Below are 19,500 nucleotides of genomic sequence, written 5' to 3'. Positions count from 1 at the left end.
GACAGAAAACCACCACAGAGCAGATATTATTATTATTATTATTATTATTATTATTATTATTATTATTAGGGTGGTGGTCATTATTCTCAGCACTAATCTCAGCAGTGATTAGTACTGATTAAAGATGGGACCGATCCGATACAATATAGGTATGGAGGCCGATATTGACATAATTAAACATATCGGATATCGGGCGAGCGCGGCTAATCCACGACACTACGTGTCAAAATAAAAAAAGGGGATCGTCCCATCACTAGTACTGATTATTACGGTGGTGGTGTATGAGGTGTTTGTGCTGATGGTACAATTAGATCAGACACTGCAGCAGTGCTGCTGGAGTTTTTAAACATCTCACCAACAATGCCCTGTGTGCAGCATCCTGTGGGCAGCATCTCATGATCATTTTTCATCTACAAGACAGAAAAGCTAAGTAGGCTAACATACTAAATCTTCACCCTCCTTGTGTTGAGGCATCACTAATCATAGGGAGAGTATAGCTGAAAAGCTGAGTGTGTGGGATCATCGGCCAAGCTAAATGGGCGAGAAAAGCATAATAAAAAAGAGTGGGGGTCAGCACACGCACCTTGTATGCGGACCTGTCTCTTAGTACAGTGTGGGCAGGGCAGCAGGGTGAACTCCTCGGCCTGGTGCATGGAGTAATCGGTACTCGCCACCACGATGCGCTCTCCGGCTCTCCAGCTGCTCACATCATCCTGCAGGTTCAGAACCACCTGGTCTACTGCGTCCACCTGGAAACCTGATATCGGGAAACCTGTGGGATGAAGGACAGAAAGGAGTTAAAGACTCAGATCTAGTGAAAAAAACTGCAGAGAGATGCGAAAGTCATTTTATCTCCATTTATAAAAAAACTCAAATCAGCAGAGTGGGATTACTTTCTAAATAAACACAAGGTCCACCAACTCTGTCAACAACCTTTTTTACTGTGAAAAAGATTTTATTTATTTTATGCACTTTCCTTAGATGTGAAGAATGGGTTGTATTGTGATACCTGGTTAATCTAATGAATTATTTTTAACTTTATTTTTCATTGCACTAAAATCTTTTAATTTTCCAAATTTAAATTATTGCACCTTATGTATGATTTTTACCAGTCAGGATGTAAAGAGCTGTAAAAGCCACTTTGCTGAAGTGCAGAGTTATAGTTTAGTTTTATAGGTTCTATAGGTTTGGTTCTCCAGCTCAAAAACTGGAGCAGTATTAGCATTAGCTGCTAACCGCGCTAAGCACTAGGCGAGTATATTAGCCTGTAGCCTGCTCCTAACCTTGGCTAGCACTGCTGGAGCAGCATTAGCATTACTTTCTAACCATGCTAAGCGCTAGTTAGCTCTTTTGCCGTTCAGAGGCGAGTATATCAGACTGTAGCTTGCTTCTAACCTTGGCTAGCACTGCTGGAGCAACATTAGCATTACCTGCTAAATGCGCTAAGTGCTAGTTAGCTCTTTCCCAATTCAGAAGTCAGTATATCGGACTGTACCCTTCCAGTTTATCGTGCTAAAACAAGCTACGTGGGATGAACCCACGTAGCTTTACAGGAACTCTCTGCGAGTTCCTTAGTGTAGCGTTGCCTGGCTAGCATTAGTCAAAATATGGAAATCTTAGCTTACTATAGATAAACAAAGTGCTTTACTCACCCAAATAAACTGTTTTCAGGAGTGAAATCTGTGTAGATTAACATTGAGCGCTCGTTTGACTTTAAAAATAATGCGCCTTATAATCCAGAGCACCTTATGTATGAAAATAAATAAAAATATAGCCGCAAGCGGCAATCATCGGGTTCAAGCACCAACTTGCACAATGGTGCCTACTGGAGCATTGAATGGTGATGTGTAAGAAGGTCTAATATGATTGGAGATGCCCTGTCACATTTAGAAATTATCAAGTTTTTCACCTGTTATTAATGTTGAGCAGAGGCCTTTCAACCTGATCAGTGCTTAAATTCACATGTAAATCTAGTGAACTTTGTAGGATATTCATTAAGTGAGTTAGAACTAGTCAAAAGGTGTCTACATGTTATTGGTATTGATCAGGTGGCTTCAACCAGAATGTTCACAAAGTGGTATTCAGATTGACCTTTGAACCTTTGCAGAACAAGCTGAAATGTTTGACCAAACAAGTTTAAATGAACACAAAGGAGTGAATGTTCTGATATGACATGTAATTACGAAGTTATTATAAATCTAGTTCTGAATTAAATGGCGCTTCATCAAGCACCAACTAGCACAATGGTGCCTACTAGAGCATAGGATGGTGATGTGTAAGAAGGTCTAACACAATTGGAGACATTCTGTCACATTTAGAAATGATCAAAAGTCTTTCACCTGTTATTAATGTTGAGAAGAGGCACAAAGGAGTGAATGTTCTGATATGACATGTAATGTCAAGTTATTCTTAATCTAGTTCTGTATTAAATGGCGCTTCATCAGAGTGATATTGTACAGAGGTCTTTAACATTGTGAGATTACAGCAAATACTGCAGAGTTACAGCAATTTAGGTTAGAAATTCCAAGGAAGCACAGATTGCTTGATGCCTGGAGAGTATTGTATGTGAAATTTTCACAAATGTTTTTAATGAACATTTACCTAGAGACTCTACAGTGTGCAGCAAGACTGAAATGGAGGTGATAGGCCAAATATCCAGAGAGTAGTTTCAATATAGCTATTTTCAAACAATTAGCAATTATGAATGAACAAAGCACTTTTTAAACATAGCTGTATTGAGAAATTTGTCAGAGCCACTGTACTAAATATGGCAAAAACAATTAGATGTCAAAATAGTACAGCATGATTGACATATAGTCGTTTTTTTGGAACAGCGCCCCCCAGTGGGTGGATTGTTTCAGCACTTTGCAGGTCACTACAGTGTCTCCACCTGAACATAACTGCCAAATATCATCCAGATTGGGCAACATTCAGCCTGCCAAAATGTCTGCTGAATGCTGATTGGCTGATGGTGTTCAGCCATGTTGATTGATTAAGTTGCCCTTTGAACATCCTTTAGAGGCTGTATGATAGATTCTGCATGCAAAGTTTCAACTTGCTAGGTTGCACGGTTGCTGAGAAACAGTGCTCCAAATTTACCTCTTGAAGTGAATGGGGCATATATCCGGAAGGACTAATTTGCATATGGCGGCCATATTGTTTACATATTTCAACTTTTTCTTAATGAATATTGAAGCGCATGCTCTCACGAGTGTTTTGATACCAAACATGCCAGGATTGGTCAAAATTCCTAGGACTAGTTTGCAAAAGTAGGTTTTGCATATTATGCAAATTAGCACAAAATCTATATAGACGGAAGTGCATGGTCCAAATTGGAAAGTTGTTGGTATTGACCCAAGGAATCCATCAAAAAAAGAATTTTGAATGTAGGTCTTATGGTTTTTGAGTTATTGAGAAAATTGTGAAAAATGAATTTCCTTGTTTATAGCGCCACCACTTGACCAATCGGTGCCATTTTTGTTGTCCACCGAGATGCACTGGTCCTACATCTACCTACCAAGTTTCATTTCTCTATGACTTACGGTTTAGGCTGCACAACTGTTTTTACAGGAGAAAAAGAATAATAATAATAATAAATATAGCCGCAAGCGGCAATCATCGGGTTCAAGCACCAACTGGCACAATGGTGCATACTAGAGAACTGAATGGTGATGTGTAAAAAGGGCTAATATGATTGGAGATGCCCTGTCACATTTAGAGATTATTAAAAAATTTTCACCTGTTATTAATGTTGAGCAGAAGCCTTTCAACGTGATCAGTGCTTAAATTGTAAATTGTAATTGTAATGTCAATCTAGTGAAGTTTGTAGGATATTCATCAAGTGAGTTAGATCTAGTCAAAATGTGTCTACATGTTATTGGTATTGATCAGGTGGTTTCAACCAGAATGTTTACAAAGTGGTGTTCAGATTGACCTTTTGACCTTTGCAAAACAAGCTGAAATGTTTTACAAAACAAGTTTACATTAACACAAATGAGTTCATTGTCTGACATGACATGTAATTACAAAGTTATTCTAAATCTAGTTCTGAATTAAATGGCGCTTCATCAAACAGCAACTGGCACAATGGTGCCTACTAGAGCATAGGATGGTGATGTGTAAGGTGTAACACAATTGGAGACACTCTGTCACATTGAGAAATTATCAAAAGTCTTTCACCTGTTATTAATGTTGAGAAGAGGCACAAAGGAGTGCATGTTCTGATATGACATGTAATTACAAATATATTCTAAATCTAGTTCTGTATTAAATGGCGCTTCATCAGAGTGATATTGTACAGAGGTCTTTGACATTGTGAGATTACAGCAAATACTGCAGAGTTACAGCAATTTAGGTTGAAAATTTCAAGGACGCTCAGACTGCTTGATGCCTGGACACTATTGTATGTGAAATTTTCACAAATGTTTTTATTGAATCTTAACCTAGAGACTCTACAGTGTGCAACAAGTCTGAAATGGCGGTGATAGGCCAAATATCCAGAGACTAGTATCAATATTGCTATTTTCAAACAATTAGCAGTTCTGAATAAACAAAGCACTTTTTAAACATAGTTGTATTGACAAATTTGTCAGAGCCACTGTACTAAATATGGCACAAACATTTAGATGTCAAAATAGTATAGTATGATTGACATGTATTCGATTTGTTGGAACAGCGCCCCCCAGTGGTCGGATTGTTTCAGCAATTTGCAGGTCACTACAGCGTCTCCACCTGAACATAACTGCCAAGTGTCATCCAGATTGGGCAACATTCAGCCTGCCAAAATGTCTGCTGAATGCTGATTGGCTGATGGTGTTCAGCCATGTTGATTGATTAAGTTGCCCTTTGAACATCCTTTAGAGGCTGTATGACAGATTCTGCATGCAAAGTTTCAGCTTGCTAGGTTGCACGGTTGCTGAGAAACAGTGTTCCAAATTTAACAATTGAAGTGAATGGGGCATATATCCGGAAGGACTAATTTGCATATGGTGGCCATATTGTTTACAAATTTCAACTTTTTCTTAATGAATATTGAAGGCCATGCTCTCACGAGTGTTTTGATACCAAACATGCCAGGATTGATCAAAATTCCTAGGACTAGTTCGCAAAAGTATGTTTTGCATATTATGCAAATTAGCAAAAAATCTATATAGACGGAAGTGCATGGTCCAAATTGGAAAGTTGTAGGTATTGACCCAAGGAATCCATCAAACAAAGAATTTTGAATGTAGGTCTTATGGTTTTTGAGTTATTGAGAAAATTGTGAAAAATGAATTTCCTTGTTTATAGCGCCACCACTTGACCAATCGGTGCCATTTTTGTTGTCCACCGAGATGCACTGATCCTACATCTACCTACCAAGTTTCATTTCTCTATGACTTACGGTTTAGGCTGCACAACTGTTTTTACAGGAGAAAAAGAATAATAATAATAATAAGAAAAATCTTAGCAAAAACAATAGGGTTCTACGCACCTTCGGTGCTTGAACCCTAATAATAATAATAATAAGAAAAATCTTAGCAAAAACAATAGGGTTCTACGCACCTTCGGTGCTTGAACCCTAAAAATAGATGTTATGGATAATGCGCTTTATAATATGGTGCGCCTTATAGTGCAAGAAATACGGTTAGTGGTTAACAACCTTCATACTGCTTTATTTTTTTTTCACAAAACTGAAGACACTTGTTTCACTAGTGTTGCAGTAATTAATAAAATTTATTTCCCCCAATATATCTCTTATTATCTCTGTCCACCCTGTCGTGGTAAAATATAAAGTAATTAAAATAATATTAGAGAATCAAAATCTATATTTGAAACAGAACAAGGTCATCATAAACAGTTCAAGTTTTTTTTTTTAAGTCTAGATCAACCACGTTCCCTTTAAATACCAATTTTCTGTAAAATTGTCATAAATAAAAAGTGAAAAATCTGGAAAACATTATTTCTATGTAGTCCTATAAATATGACAAAGAGTCAAAAAATCTAAAATCTTAAGTCATTTCAAGTTCTGAGAGCCAAATGGACCAGTATTCTGATAATAACCCCGTAATAAGAAGCACATGTCCAACAGATTCTGGATATTTTAGAGCAGAGAACAGGAATAGCTGTGATTCTAAGCCTGGAGTCTCAGAGACGAGCGTGTGAACTGGAGACTGAGGGGGGCAGGAATGTTAGCGGCTACACCTTCTCACACCCATCTGAGACCTCCACCCTCCCACTGATCAGCGCAATAAATAGATTACAATTCCTTCAGAGCATGCAAGCACAAAACACCACCCTCAGGCTGAAATCAGCCGTCCAATAAACTGCAGCCTGGAGCACCACATTACACAACTCCACCAGCCTGCCATACCAGCTCCACCACAACCAGCTAACAGCTGTGTTTCTAATAAAGTGGCCAGCGAATAGAAACAGAAGGTAGGAGTAGTTGTTTCTAATAAAGTGGCCACTGAGTGAAAGCAAAAGGTAGTAGTAGGTGTTTCTAATAAAGTGGCCAGTGAGTGGAAGCACAAGCTAGTAGTAGTAGGTGTTTCTAATAAAGTGTCCAGTGAGTGGAAGCACAAGCTAGTAGTAGTAGGTGTTTCTAATAAAGTGTCCAGTGAGTGGAAGCACAAGCTAGTAGTAGTAGGTGTTTCTAATAAAGTGTCCAGTGAGTGGAAGCACATATAGTAAGTTTTAGTAGGTGTTTCTAATAAAGTGGCCAGTGAGTGGAAGCACAAGGTAGTAAGTATGTGTTTCTAATAAAGTGGCCAGCATAAAGGAGCACACGCTAGTAGTAATAGGTGTTTCTAATAAAGTGGCCAGTGAGTGGAAGCACAAGGTAATAAGTAATAGGTGTTTCTAATAAAGTGGCCAGTGAGTGGAAGCATAAGGTAGTAGTAGGTGTTTCTAGTAAAGTGGCCACTGAGTAGAAACATAAGGTAGTATTAGATGTTTCCAATAAAGTGGCCAGCATAAGGGAGCACAAGCTAGTAGTAGTAGGTGTTTCTAATAAAGTGGCCAGCAAGTGGAAGCACAAGGTACTACGTTTTAGTAGGTGTTTCTAATAAAGTGGCCAATTAGTGGAAGCACCAAGCAGTAAGTTTTAGTAGGTGTTTCTAATAAAGTGGCCAGTGAGTGGAAGCACGAGGTAGCAAGTTTTAGTAGGCGTTTCTAATAAAGTGGCCAGTGAGTGGAAGCACGAGGTAGTAAGTTTTAGTAGGCGTTTCTAATAAAGTGGCCAGTGAGTGGAAGCACAAGGTAGTAAGTAGTAGGTGTTTCTAATAAAGTGGCCAGTGAGTGGAAGCACAAGGTAGCAAGTTTTAGTAGGTGTTTCTAATAAAGTGGCCACTGATTTGAAACATAAGGTAGTATATATGTTTCCAACAAAGTGGCCAGCATAAGGGAGCACAAGCTAGTAGTAGTAGGTGTTTCTAATAAAGTGGCCAAAAAGTTGAAGCACAATGTACTTAGAAGTAGGTGTTTTTAATAAAGTGGCCACTATGGGAAAGCATAAAGTGGTGTTTCTAATAAAGTGGCCAGCAAGTGGAAGCACAAGGTAGTAAGTTTTTGTTGGTGTTTCTTATAAAGTGGCAAGTGAGTGGAAGCATATGGTAGTAGTAGTAGTAGGTGTTTCTAATAAAGTGGCCAGCGAATAGAATCAGAAGGTAGAAGTAGGTGTTTCTAATAAAGTGGCCTGCGAGTGGAAGCACAAGGCAGTAGAAGGTGTTTCTAATAAAGTGGCCAGTAAGTGAAAGCACAGTTTTTACTAGGTGTTTCTAATAAAGTGGCCAGAGAGTGGAAGCACAAGGTAGTAGTAGTAGGTGTTTCTTATTAAGTGTTTCTTATATAACATACTGATGCTAATAAAGTGGCCATTGACTGCACACTTTATATATATATAGAGCAGATCAGAACAACCACAGCTTTAAACTGGCTGCTACTGAGACCTCCCCGGAGCAGTCCAATCCCATAATAGTCACCACAATGGGCTGTAGTGACACATGAGCAACAATCCCAGACCAACCAGCTATAATTCCAGCTGAAATGGGTCAGTGTGGTCAATGCAGGCCTTGTGAACATTCATCCAGTCACCGCACGCAGGAACGTGAGCAGATGCTTTTGGAGAGAGTCCAGTGTCACGCTTGCACGCTAGTCACTGGCTGATAATAGCCACACGCCTGGTTATCCACAACGCTGTCCAACGCATAGAGCTGCCTTTGTTTTACAGCTACACAGGAAAGCCTGCAAGAGGTGACTATTCTTAGACACTGAAGACAACGCTCTCAGAGAAAACCAAGCAAAGTGTTGCACAAGTGGCTGTTTACAAGAACAGTCTAGCATATATCGCCATACAATAAATCTAAAGATATTTGGCGTCATAAATGACCAATATGTTTTATTATTATCTGTACCAACTATACAGTTGCAAGGAAGTATGAGGACCTTTTGGGATTACTTGGATTACATCATAAATTAGTCATTTATTGTGTTCTGATCTTCATCTAAGTCACAACAATAGACAAACACAGTCTCTTGCATCATCTATCCTCGGTTAAGCTTTAGCTGGCAGACAGATGGTCTTAAGTTTTCCTGCAAAATGTCTTGGTAAACTTGGGAATTATTTTTTTTTTACTGTAATCGACCCAGCTGCAGTGAGAAGAACTGTGAATTAGAGAAGAAAATAAAACAAAAGAGGAGAAAAATGAAGCTCGAGAGCAATATTCTGTTCAGCGTACACACGATTTCCTTTTTTTTTTTGCTCGTCAGTTTCACATTTGTGCTCACAAGAAGTTAATTTACACATGTAAAATGTTAAAACACGCAAGTTAATTTTTTTCACCTCTTATTTTTTTCGCCCCCGACTTTTGACATTGACATTGTGACGCCATAAACATCCGATTGGTCAGAGCTGTCTGGTGCAGGAACAAGAAAATAAATATAATGAGAAGATTCTGTCTTCCAGTGTGTATATCTGTGCAGCATGAAGCTGCTTTAATACTAAATGCTGCAAATTTGCTGCTGCGCTTTTGAATGGGACGTGCAGCGCAGATGTGAGCAGTGAACGCTGCACATACCGCGCTCTTAGTGTGTAAACAGCATGGAGCAGCAGAGATAGCGTTTATTTATAGCAGTATATTATCTGGCTAAAGTATCAGATTAAACTGTGCCTCATCAGCAGTTTAGCTTAATTAAGAAGAAGTATATTTGATAGCTGAGTCAGATATAGACCAGAACCTATTTTCACCACAAGCAAACTGCTACAGAAAACAATGTCACCAGTCCCGCCCCCACCCGCACGCTGTCTCGCGTCCTCAGGCAGCAGCAGCCTGCCACTCACACAGACACAGAGACAGCGCTGTGTATCTACTTCTTGTGTCAAGAATTAAAACATCGCAACATGTTGTGTTTGATTAATCCTGCGATGTGACTCTTGTGCATGAGCACATCGCGATGACGATTCTTAAACGATACATCGTGCAGCCCTACTCTGTATTGACTCAGTTTATCTGTAAGTGAGGTGCTATAAGAGCTCACCGTTCCTCCACTCGCTGTAGGCTGTAACAGAGAACCGAACACCATCAACCGTTACGAAGTCCCGCCGAGCCAGAGCCCTGCCTCCCGTGTCATGGTTCTCATGCTCTCGCGTGTCCTCAGTGCAGGAGCCGTTTCCTCCACCCACCACCGCCACCAGAGCCCACGCCTGCCTGGAGAAAAGAGAGAGAGAGAGAGAGAGAGAGGGGTTTTATTACTTTATTCATCAGATATTTAATCTATGTGAAGAAACACAAAAAGATGCATGAAGTAACTTAAAAGTCTTAAACTCTAAAGCATTAAGGTCCTTTACAACAGAGGAAACTCTTGCTCTTTCTTTCTTGGGGCAGTCCTGATGAGAGCCAGTTTCATCATAACGTTTTTGCTGGTCTTAGCGTTGACTGCACTTGAGGATACTTTCAAAGTTCTTGATTTTTTTTTTTTTGGATTGACTGACCTTCATTTATTCAAGTATTTTTTCTTTATTTAGTTGAGTATTTCTTGCTTCTCATAACCTGGATTAGAACATTACTCAAATATTCACTATTCACTGGATACCTGTAACTCTACCTCTTTACTACTTTCTAAAACTGATGCTCTAAAACACTTAAATTAAGAAACAAGAAATTCAAGTAATTAACTCTTGATGAGTCCAGCACAGCTGTTAACTGAAAGCCTGAATTCCAGGTGACTCTACCTCATAAAACTGAATGAGAAAATCCTGCAGAGATGTACAAAACTGTATAATCTAAGCAATAGACACTACTTTGAAGAATGTAAAATATAAAACATATTCTGGTTTGTTTAAAACTTTTTTCTTTCTTCAAAATGTGGATGCCTTTAGCATTAATCTACAATGCAGAACCACTGAATGTAAGTGTGTACAAGCTTTTAACTGGTATTTAAAAGTACATTTAAATCATACTGCACTAGTACTAGTGAGTTAATGATAACAATAAAAAGGGCCAGACACAGTTTTTGGCAATTTTGCCACTTTTTTCTTTCACTACTGTATTAATTAAATAGCATGTACGTATTTTTATGTTGTTTATTTAAAGATAAAAAATTACAAAAGTACAAAACTACAAATGAAAAATATTTTCTGTATAACAATACAGTGTTTTCCCACTTTACAGCTATATGGTGCCATTTTATACAGTTATAGAATTGTATCAAAAATTTTGTTCTGTTGACTTAAAACATACATTATTTATATGCATGGAACCATAGTGTGTATTTGTAGGTGAAGCTGTCTAAATAAACAATATCCGAGATGTATAAGAGATATTTGGATAAAGACAGCCAGTCTTTAGGCAAATAAAGCTAGCACGCTAACTACTTTAGCTCACGTTACTATTCTAGCCCTTTACAGCTCGTCTCTTCAGCTGAACAGTCAGTTTGTGAAGAGAAAGTAAACTAAGTAAACTGCGGGGGGAAGCTTACAACACTTAAAATAGGGCTCTATGACACGAAATCTGCTATAATAAATCATATAGTGAAAACAGTCAGCAACAAGGAAACGGAAAACACAATCATCACACATGACTGAGGACAAGGTTGGTGACTAACTGGTCTCTTCCTTCCTTCTACAACAGCTCAAAACATGCAAAGATTAAAAAAAGAAAACACAAGCAACAAAAAAAGGCCTTGAGACTCCCTCGTGCTTTCAGAGAAAGTCCAAGGATTTCTAACAAATACTAGTGCAACTCAAAAAATTACAATATCATTAAAAAGTGACTTTGATACAGTAATTTTGTTCAAAATGTGAAACTCTATATTATCTATATTATATAGATGTATTACACACAGAGCGATCTTTTTAAATGTTTATTTCCTTTTTTTATCTTTCATACAGAAAATAAAAAACAAAATATCAGTGTCAATACCATATTGGTACCAATTGGTACTTTCTGCAGTGTGGGCAGTGTGCCAAGTCCTGCTGGAAAATTAAATCCGCATCTCCATAAAAGTTGTCAGTAGCAGAGAGAAGCATTAAATGCTGTAAGATTTTGTGGGAAAACAAAACTTTACTGACTTTAGACTTGACAATAAAACACAGTGGATCAACACCAGCAGATGATCATGTCTCTCTACTTTATACTGTATGTAAAACAATATACAGTACATTTAGTTTATCACGTTTATTAAATATTTAAATTTAATATTGTTGTCATTACTGAAAACTATACTACTATAGTCTTATTCTATTGATAGATATTGTTGAAAACAAAACAGCTTCCTTCCTTTGGCAAGCTAAAACTGTGAAGCGAACGATGACGCAGCTCCTTCCTGTGAGTTTGGTGGTTAAGAGGAATATAATAATCCCTGATGTAAGAGTTTTACAGGCTATTTAAGCGTCCGAGTGCTTCTGGTATTCGTGCTACTGCTGCGCCTACACATTTATAGCACTTCTACAGGTGTCAGTTTCACTCTAGATCACAGCTCTGCTGGGTTAGCACGCTAACTCCACACGCTAACTCCACACGCTAACTCCACACGCTAACTCCACACGCTAACTCCACACGCTAACTCCACACGCTAACTCCACACGCTAACTTTATTGGCTACTCTACCTGAGAAACACAGTGCAGTACCTCATTTTCTGCTGTTTCTAAAGGGATAGAGTGAAATTGATTTCAGTGAAGGTTATATAAAGTTCAGATCAGCTGAAGAACACAAGAAACTATGGCCTAACAAACAAAAAACTCCCAAAGAAGCCAATAAATCAGGTTTAACTTTTAATTAGGCTTCAGGCAGAACCTAATAAATCTAAAGCACTGGGATCAGAGTGAACTCCACTTTTCTTTAGCATTCATTCATTCATTCTTTTTTTTTGTGCTTAATTTACATTATTATGTTTATCCAACCCCAACCTCAGGTAAATAGAATAGAAATATGTGTAAGAACTTACAAAAAGTTCACATTTTTTAATGTTTGGTTCCTAAAAATGATGTAAAAACACAAGCCAGCAGCACATATATCCTAGTTTTTTGGAAAATATTATTTAGCAGTTTGAGCAGGCCTCACTGTTTTTTTTTTTTTTTTTTATACACATGGTAACTTTTGGTGGTGTCAATCAAAAAAAAAAAATAATCACAACAATATTCTGTGATTAACTGCAATTAATTGCACTTGGTTTTGTTAAAATGCAAGTTTTTTTATCATGGATATTTAAATGTAATTTAAAAAATGAATGTAAAAAATATATCAGATTAAACTGTGCCTCACTGCAGATTAGCTTAATTAAATTTTAAAAAGTATATTTGAAAGCTGGGTCAGAAAGAGACCAGATCATTTTCTCACCACAAGCGAAAAGCTCCATAAAAAAAAAAAAGCCATAAAACATCAAACGCCTCCCACTGCCAATCACAGCACTTTATTCACCATCTAAAATAACATGCATTGGGGTTTCAATGATGGTATTTAGTGCTGACTCATAGCTGGTTGTCATGGTGTTGCTAAGCGGCTGCTAGATGGATGTTAAGGTATCGCTATTGTCTCCGTATTGGTTGCTATGTTGCTTTTAAGTGGTTGCTAAATTCCTGCTAGGATGTTGCTAAGGTGTTGCTATGGGGTCCATTGTGGTTGCTATGGTATTGCTAAGTGGCTGCTTGGTGGTTGCTAGGGTTTTTCTATGGTATCTGTGGTTGGTTGCTATGGTGTTGCTAAATAATTGCTAGGTTGTTGCTAAGGTGTTGTTATGTTGTCCATTGTGGTTGCTATCAAGCTACCAAAAGCAGTCAAGACTGCCAATAGAACTAAACTGCAGTTCCTGTAGAAACTGCAAGTGTGATTGCAGTGCTGATTCATGGCTGGTTGTTATGGTATTGCTAAGCGGTTGATAGGTGGAACTTCGATATATGTGTTGGTTGCTATGTTGTATCTAAGTGGTTGCTAGGTGGTTCGAGGTGGTTGCTAAGGTTTTGCTATATAATGTATTCACAGAAATCAGATTATAATAAATAATACCCCATAAACCACCCATGTTCGTTAACACAGTTAGTATTCCCAAGCTTTAACAACAGCTTTGACTATAAAACGTCCTTCGGCAGAAGATACCCAACCTCCGCCCCTCAGCCATAAAACATCAAACGCCTCCCTCCACCAATCACAGCACTTTATTTCCCATCTAAAATAACACGCTCTGGCGTTCCAAAGATGGCTTATCTGCTCAGACCGGGGACGATCCGGCTCCAGCTCTCAGGAAAAAAAGCTTTAGACACATGAAAGCGCCGTAATAACGGCTGTTTCCTGCAGGACAGTGCGAGAGGTCACCTGGGTATTTGGGGTGGATCAGCAGAGCTTCATTAGAGGACTGGAGAGCGAGCGGATGGCTGCCAGTTCCGCTGCGGCGGTCCAGTTAAGTGCGCCCACAAAAACAGAAAGCAGAGCTGGATTACACTGAGGGGATCTGAGGGTTCCTGGCCGGTGTTTGGAGGACTTGTGTGACCTTGGTAATCACATTCACGGTCAGGCGTAAACAAGCAGGGTCAGAGGTCAAAGTGAATCTGCATGCCTGTCCTTCAAACAGTGTTCTTTGAAAGCTTTTAAATGGTCATTCAGTGTAAACAACACCATCACTAGCTTTAATATTAGCTTCCAGTAAATATACTGCTATACAAGCCCTACTTTTACTGCATTAGGAGATCAGTTCATTTTATAATTAGTACACTTTTCATTTCTGCCTTCTACATGCTGTGTATGTTGTTTGTGACAGTGGGTGTATCCATTTTTAGACTAAAGAAGCTAACTTTAGACACATAAAATGCTTGGGTACATAATATTATCAAAAAAGGAAGTACACTGTTTGCGTTTCTTTTTGCTGAGCTTCTCAGTAGTAGAAATTAGTAGAAATGCATTACCACTGTCTTCATATTTTCATATATCACCAGACCTACTGGTGGTGAAAGACCTTATATGATATTGAAGGGGTGTGTTTTCATGTACAGGCTTAGCAATCAAGCCCAGAGATAGAGAGCAGCTGATATGAGCAGAAGAGTCCAGCGGCTGAGATGTCGGGGCGAGGTTCGGGATTGGATCTGCTCAGAGATGCAGCTGCTCGCCTCTAAGAAAAAATGAATCAAAGTATTTAAGAGATCTTTATTGAATAATCTTCCATGTTACCAAAGTTACCGCCAACGAGGCAAGACATCGTACAAGTACAAGTACAATCGATCTAGGGTATCTGACGCCGATCAACCAATAGGAATGCTAAGACACCGTGACATCATTGCTGGACAGCCCCTTTATTATTATTTTAGGACAAGGACAAACAGAAATAATTAAATCGGGAAATTAATGAAGTTCTGAAAATAAATAGTTCTGTATATAAGTAAACAAATGAATCAAAAGGAAACTGTAATAATGTTAATAAAGAAACCCATAAAAAAACTATTTAATATATTTATTTTAAGGTATATGTATTAATTTTATTAATTATAATTATTATTTACCGTTTTAATCACCATATTAATTTTAATGAGTGATTTATTTACGTTTTTATTTATTTATTTATTTTAATTTTGGCATTTTTGGTCCTCCATAGATCAGTGTGCGCTGGGAAAGGTGCAGGAAACTACAGGAGGAAAGCGTGCTTGGGGTGAGGGTTGTAGCGATGGGGGGGGCGTGGAGACTCAGCCTGGCCGGTAGGACTGTTGCGTAACTCTGCAGACACACTGCCAGATGTTTCTGTTTTCACAGGGCGAACTGGCAAAGACCAGCACCAACCGAGCCTACGAATACAGCAGCACAGGAAAGCTGAAGCAGAGGAGAGGTGGGAGGAAAAGACTCTTACTGTGTGTGTGTGTGTGTGTGTGTGTGTGTGTGTGTGTGTGTGTGTGTGTGTGTGTGTGTGTGTGTGTGTGTAAAGGAAAAGAAGGCGAAAGGCAAACACACCTTTCATATAGAGAGAGATAAAGAATAAGACGCACACACACACTAAACCAGAGACTATGAGTAGAAAGCTTAGGCTCAATCCCATTTCTCATCTCTAACCTACCCCTTGTTTTTGAGTCCTTAAAACTCAGAGTTACAGGGGAAAATATATTGAGTGAATTTTGTGCCAAATGTTTTACGTAAAAAAAAAAAAAGAAATAAATCTGCTAATAAAATTTTAAGAATCAAAAAGAAGACTTGGTTGTTGCAAAAACAGAAGAGAACAAATATATAGCAAATACATATTTTTAAGTTTTTTGTGTTTTTCTGAATTTTCTGTGGAATTTTTATTTATTTTTCTGTTAAGGACTTCTGGAATCTCTCGTTTGCTTTTGCTTCCGTTTTTTGCTTCTGAGTTTTCACGGGTGGGCGGGGCTCAGAAGAAGGAATTACCCTTAAATCTCTATTGGTTTTATCTGAATCCAGCTGTAACAATCTGGCAACCCTGGTCTCTCGCTGTCCGCTCCGTTGCTTAGTAGCGAGACCCGCAATGTATTTTGGGACAGATTTAGCTCACTTAGTAAGCAGCCATGTTTACTATAAATCATAAAGCATTATGGGAGTTTTTAGTGTCCTCAAAATCACATTCGAATTCACACTTATGATACGGAAACTCAAATAAAAATGTCTGACGTACTCAATAGTGCCCTAACTAGTAAATAGGGAGCCATTTCAGTTACAGCCCCTGTTTAGAGGTGAGTATTTTTGGCCTGTAGCCTGCTGCTAACCCTGGCTAGCACAGCTGAAGGAACATTAGCATTAGCCCCTAACCGTGCTAGCTCTTTAGCCGTTCAGAAGCAAGTATATCGGACTTTAGCCTGCACGTTTACTGTGTTTTAAAACAAGCTACGCGAGACGTGAGATTAGCTGCTAACCGCTAGCAGTCGGAGGCTAAAGGAATGAGCATTGTGACGCTCCTTGTGCAGGGTGTAAGACAGGGCCCATAGTGTATATACAGACCATAGAGAGAGAGAGACAGAGACACACACACACACACACAAAATAATACACAAGATAATACTCTTGCAAATTTATTTTTTTGCAGTGAGTATGTGTAAAATCAGATTTCCTGATTGTCACACCTCACTGCGAATGTGTAAATGCGTGTGTGTGTGTGTTTTCGGTTACAGCCCCTGTTTAGAGGTGAGAATTTTTGGCCTGCTGCTAACCCTGGCTAGCACAGCTGAAGGAACATTAGCATTAGCCCCTAACCGTGCTAGCTCTTTAGCCGCTCAGAAGCAAGTATATCAGACTGTAGCCTGCACGTTTACTGTGTTAAAACAAGCTAAGCGACAAGTGACATTAGCTACTAACCGCTAGTAGTCAGAGGCTAAAAGAATGAGCATTGTGACAACTTTTAAGTGATTTAAAATTGAAATGATATACAAGTGGCACTTTCAAAAGACTAAATGTCAATGATAATACTCTTACAATTTTTTTTTTTTTTGCAGTGAGTACGTGTAAAATCAGATTTCCTGATTGTCACACCTCACTTTGAATGCGTGAATGCGTGAATGCGTGTGTGTGTGCGTGTGTGCGTGTGTGTGCGTGTGTGTGTGTGTGTGTACGTCCTGTCCCTTCCCTTACAAGCCACCCATTATAAGAAACCTTTCCAAGCTCTTGCACGACAAATACAACACCCAACATCCACCAGAACCAGCAACAGAACACCACTGAGAGTAAGCCCCCTCACCCCCGACTGACACCAGCTCACTGCTCCGCTCTGCTCTCTCACCTGGCCCACTGCCTACAGGCCAAACTGTGGCTACAGGAGCTTTAAACAAACAGCAGGATTTTCCACATTTCTGCAGGAGGAGAGGAGTCTCTCTATAGCTGGGGTTTAAAGTCTAGTACAGGTTACGGGTGAGCAGAAATCACTAAAAAATTCAATTTCATTAAGACGCAGGCTTTAAAGGAGTTTTGTAACAGTGATAAAAAAAAACTACAATATCATAGTAACCAATTAGAAACACTGCATAAACACCAAAGCAGCTACTAGTGGTAAAGCAGTAGTAACGACTTAGCAAGAAGCTATTAAAAAAAAAAAAACATATTTGGAACAGCCAGTTCCCCTGTTAAATCTGTTCAAGGTTGATGGTTAACATGGTTCACAGGCATTAACTTCATTGGTACAAGTCCTGCTGGAAAATGAAATCCACATCTCCATAAAAGTTGTCAGTAGCAGAGGGAAGCTGAATTTAGACTTGATAATAAAACACAGTGGATCAACACCAGCAGATGTTGAGACATGTCTCTCCAAACCATCACTGATTGGTGGAAACTTCACACTAGACCTCAAGCAGCTTGAACTGTGTGTCTCTCCACACTTCCTACAGAGTCTGATCCCTTGATTTACAAATCTACTGTGTTATATCAAGTCCAAAGTCAGTGCAGTGTTTTCCCGCAAAATCAAAGTGTCTCAGATCAGATTTGTTTATGGCTGTGTGAACGTGCCTAATCAGATTTTTTCAAATCAGATTTGAGTCACTTTTATATGTGGTCCTTTCTGCTTTTACGCATTAGCATCAGCATTAGCGCTACGTGCTTCTCTCTCGTACTCCCACACTGCATCTCTTGGCACAGCTGTGCAGCTATAGGTGAAAAAACAGCAAAAGCAAACCACCTGTCCTTTTTTCACCTCCTGGACCTGAGCATGAACTTCAGAGCAGCTGTTTACTCTCCACTCCAGCAAAAGATGCTCCACATATGAGCTGCTAACTCATCCATTTCCCTTTATAAAGCTACGAGTCTCTCGTCTCTCTAATATGAGGGTTTTTGTTGTTGGTGAAGAAGGAGACGTTTATAGAGGTATCAGTGTGAGGCGCATGTGGCATGTTTCAGGAACAGATTCGTTAACATTACACACAGATACAGATCACTTTTCACACTTGTAATGTGAACATAGCCTTGGATACCAAATACTGTATGTGTTTGCTTTCAGATTTTATTTTATTTATATGTGGAAATCGACAGTGGTAAACCTTGCTTCTCATTGGAACGATAGAGATGGCACAGAAAAGCGCAAGTCAGCTTTTTTTCCTGCACAAATCCTGGAAACGTGCCTGGCTGACCCTCCAGAAATTATTTTCCTGTATGAATACAGGAAACAGTGTGGGGAGGGGATTTGAAGGGGGGGATCCTCTAGAACATTTTCCATGGAATGATTAAGCATTGGCAGATAGGATGATGCCAGCATGGAGCAACAAATGCAGAGAAATGAACCTTTTAGCCGCTAATTGCAGCGCTTAACCTAGCTCCAACAGCCCCGAGGCTTCAACTGTTCACTGCTATCAAAGCAAACACGCTGGAGATAGGGGGCGGGTTTATTTACCCCCGCTACTGGTACCAGGGGAGCAATTAAACAGCTACACAAACATTTCTCAGCACAGTGACCACTGATTCTTAGGAGAACTTTCTAGTAAAGTCTGAAGCCTAACAACAACAATACTCATACTTTGCAGGTCACTGTGTAAGAGCACAGTTACAGACTGTAGCCCTGTATCTGCACAGTTCATTACACCCCCCCAGCAAGGCTAAAAGACAGCTCAGCTGCCAATTTTCTTTTAGATTTTATGCAATATATACGATTTTGGGGCATAAAAACTTTACGCAATACCACACTAAGCAATACCACAGCATCCACCTAGTAACCACTAAGCAATACCACAGCAACTACCTAGTAACACCTAAGCAATACCACAGCAACCACCTAGTAACAGCTAAGCAACACCACATCAACCACACAGTAACCAGTAAGCAATACCACAGCAATCACGTAGTAACAGCTAAGCAACACCACAGCAACTATCTAATAACCACTAAGCAATTCTACACTAAGCAACACCACAGCAATGCCTAGTTACCACTAAGCAATACCACAGCAACCACCAAGCAATACCACAGCAACCCCCTAGCAAGCACTAGGCAATGCCACATCAACAACCCTAAATCAAATCAAACAAAATGTATTTATATAGCGCTTTTTACAACTGATCCTGTCACAAAGCAGCTTTACAGCAATGCAGAAGCAACCATTAAACATATTAGCAAAAC

At 39.3% G+C, this 19,500-nt stretch overlaps 1 protein-coding gene across 1 annotated transcript in view; it reads right to left on the bottom strand.

The window, feature by feature from the left end:
- Window positions 1-19,500, bottom strand: part of cemip2 (cell migration inducing hyaluronidase 2) — a 71,926-nt gene that overhangs the window by 35,219 nt on the left and 17,207 nt on the right. Inside the window, exons 6-7 of the mRNA XM_049470205.1 lie at window positions 9,517-9,686; window positions 584-772 (exon numbers count right to left, since the gene is read on the bottom strand). Of these exons, the coding sequence (XP_049326162.1) occupies window positions 584-772; window positions 9,517-9,686 (359 nt within the window). The remainder of the gene's footprint in view (window positions 1-583; window positions 773-9,516; window positions 9,687-19,500) is intronic.

This window comes from Astyanax mexicanus, chromosome 22 (genome assembly GCF_023375975.1).
Source record: "Astyanax mexicanus isolate ESR-SI-001 chromosome 22, AstMex3_surface, whole genome shotgun sequence".
Classification (NCBI taxonomy): domain Eukaryota; kingdom Metazoa; phylum Chordata; class Actinopteri; order Characiformes; family Acestrorhamphidae; genus Astyanax; species Astyanax mexicanus.
Note: the sequence above shows the minus strand (reverse complement) of the source record. Positions and strands in the feature narration are given on the sequence as shown.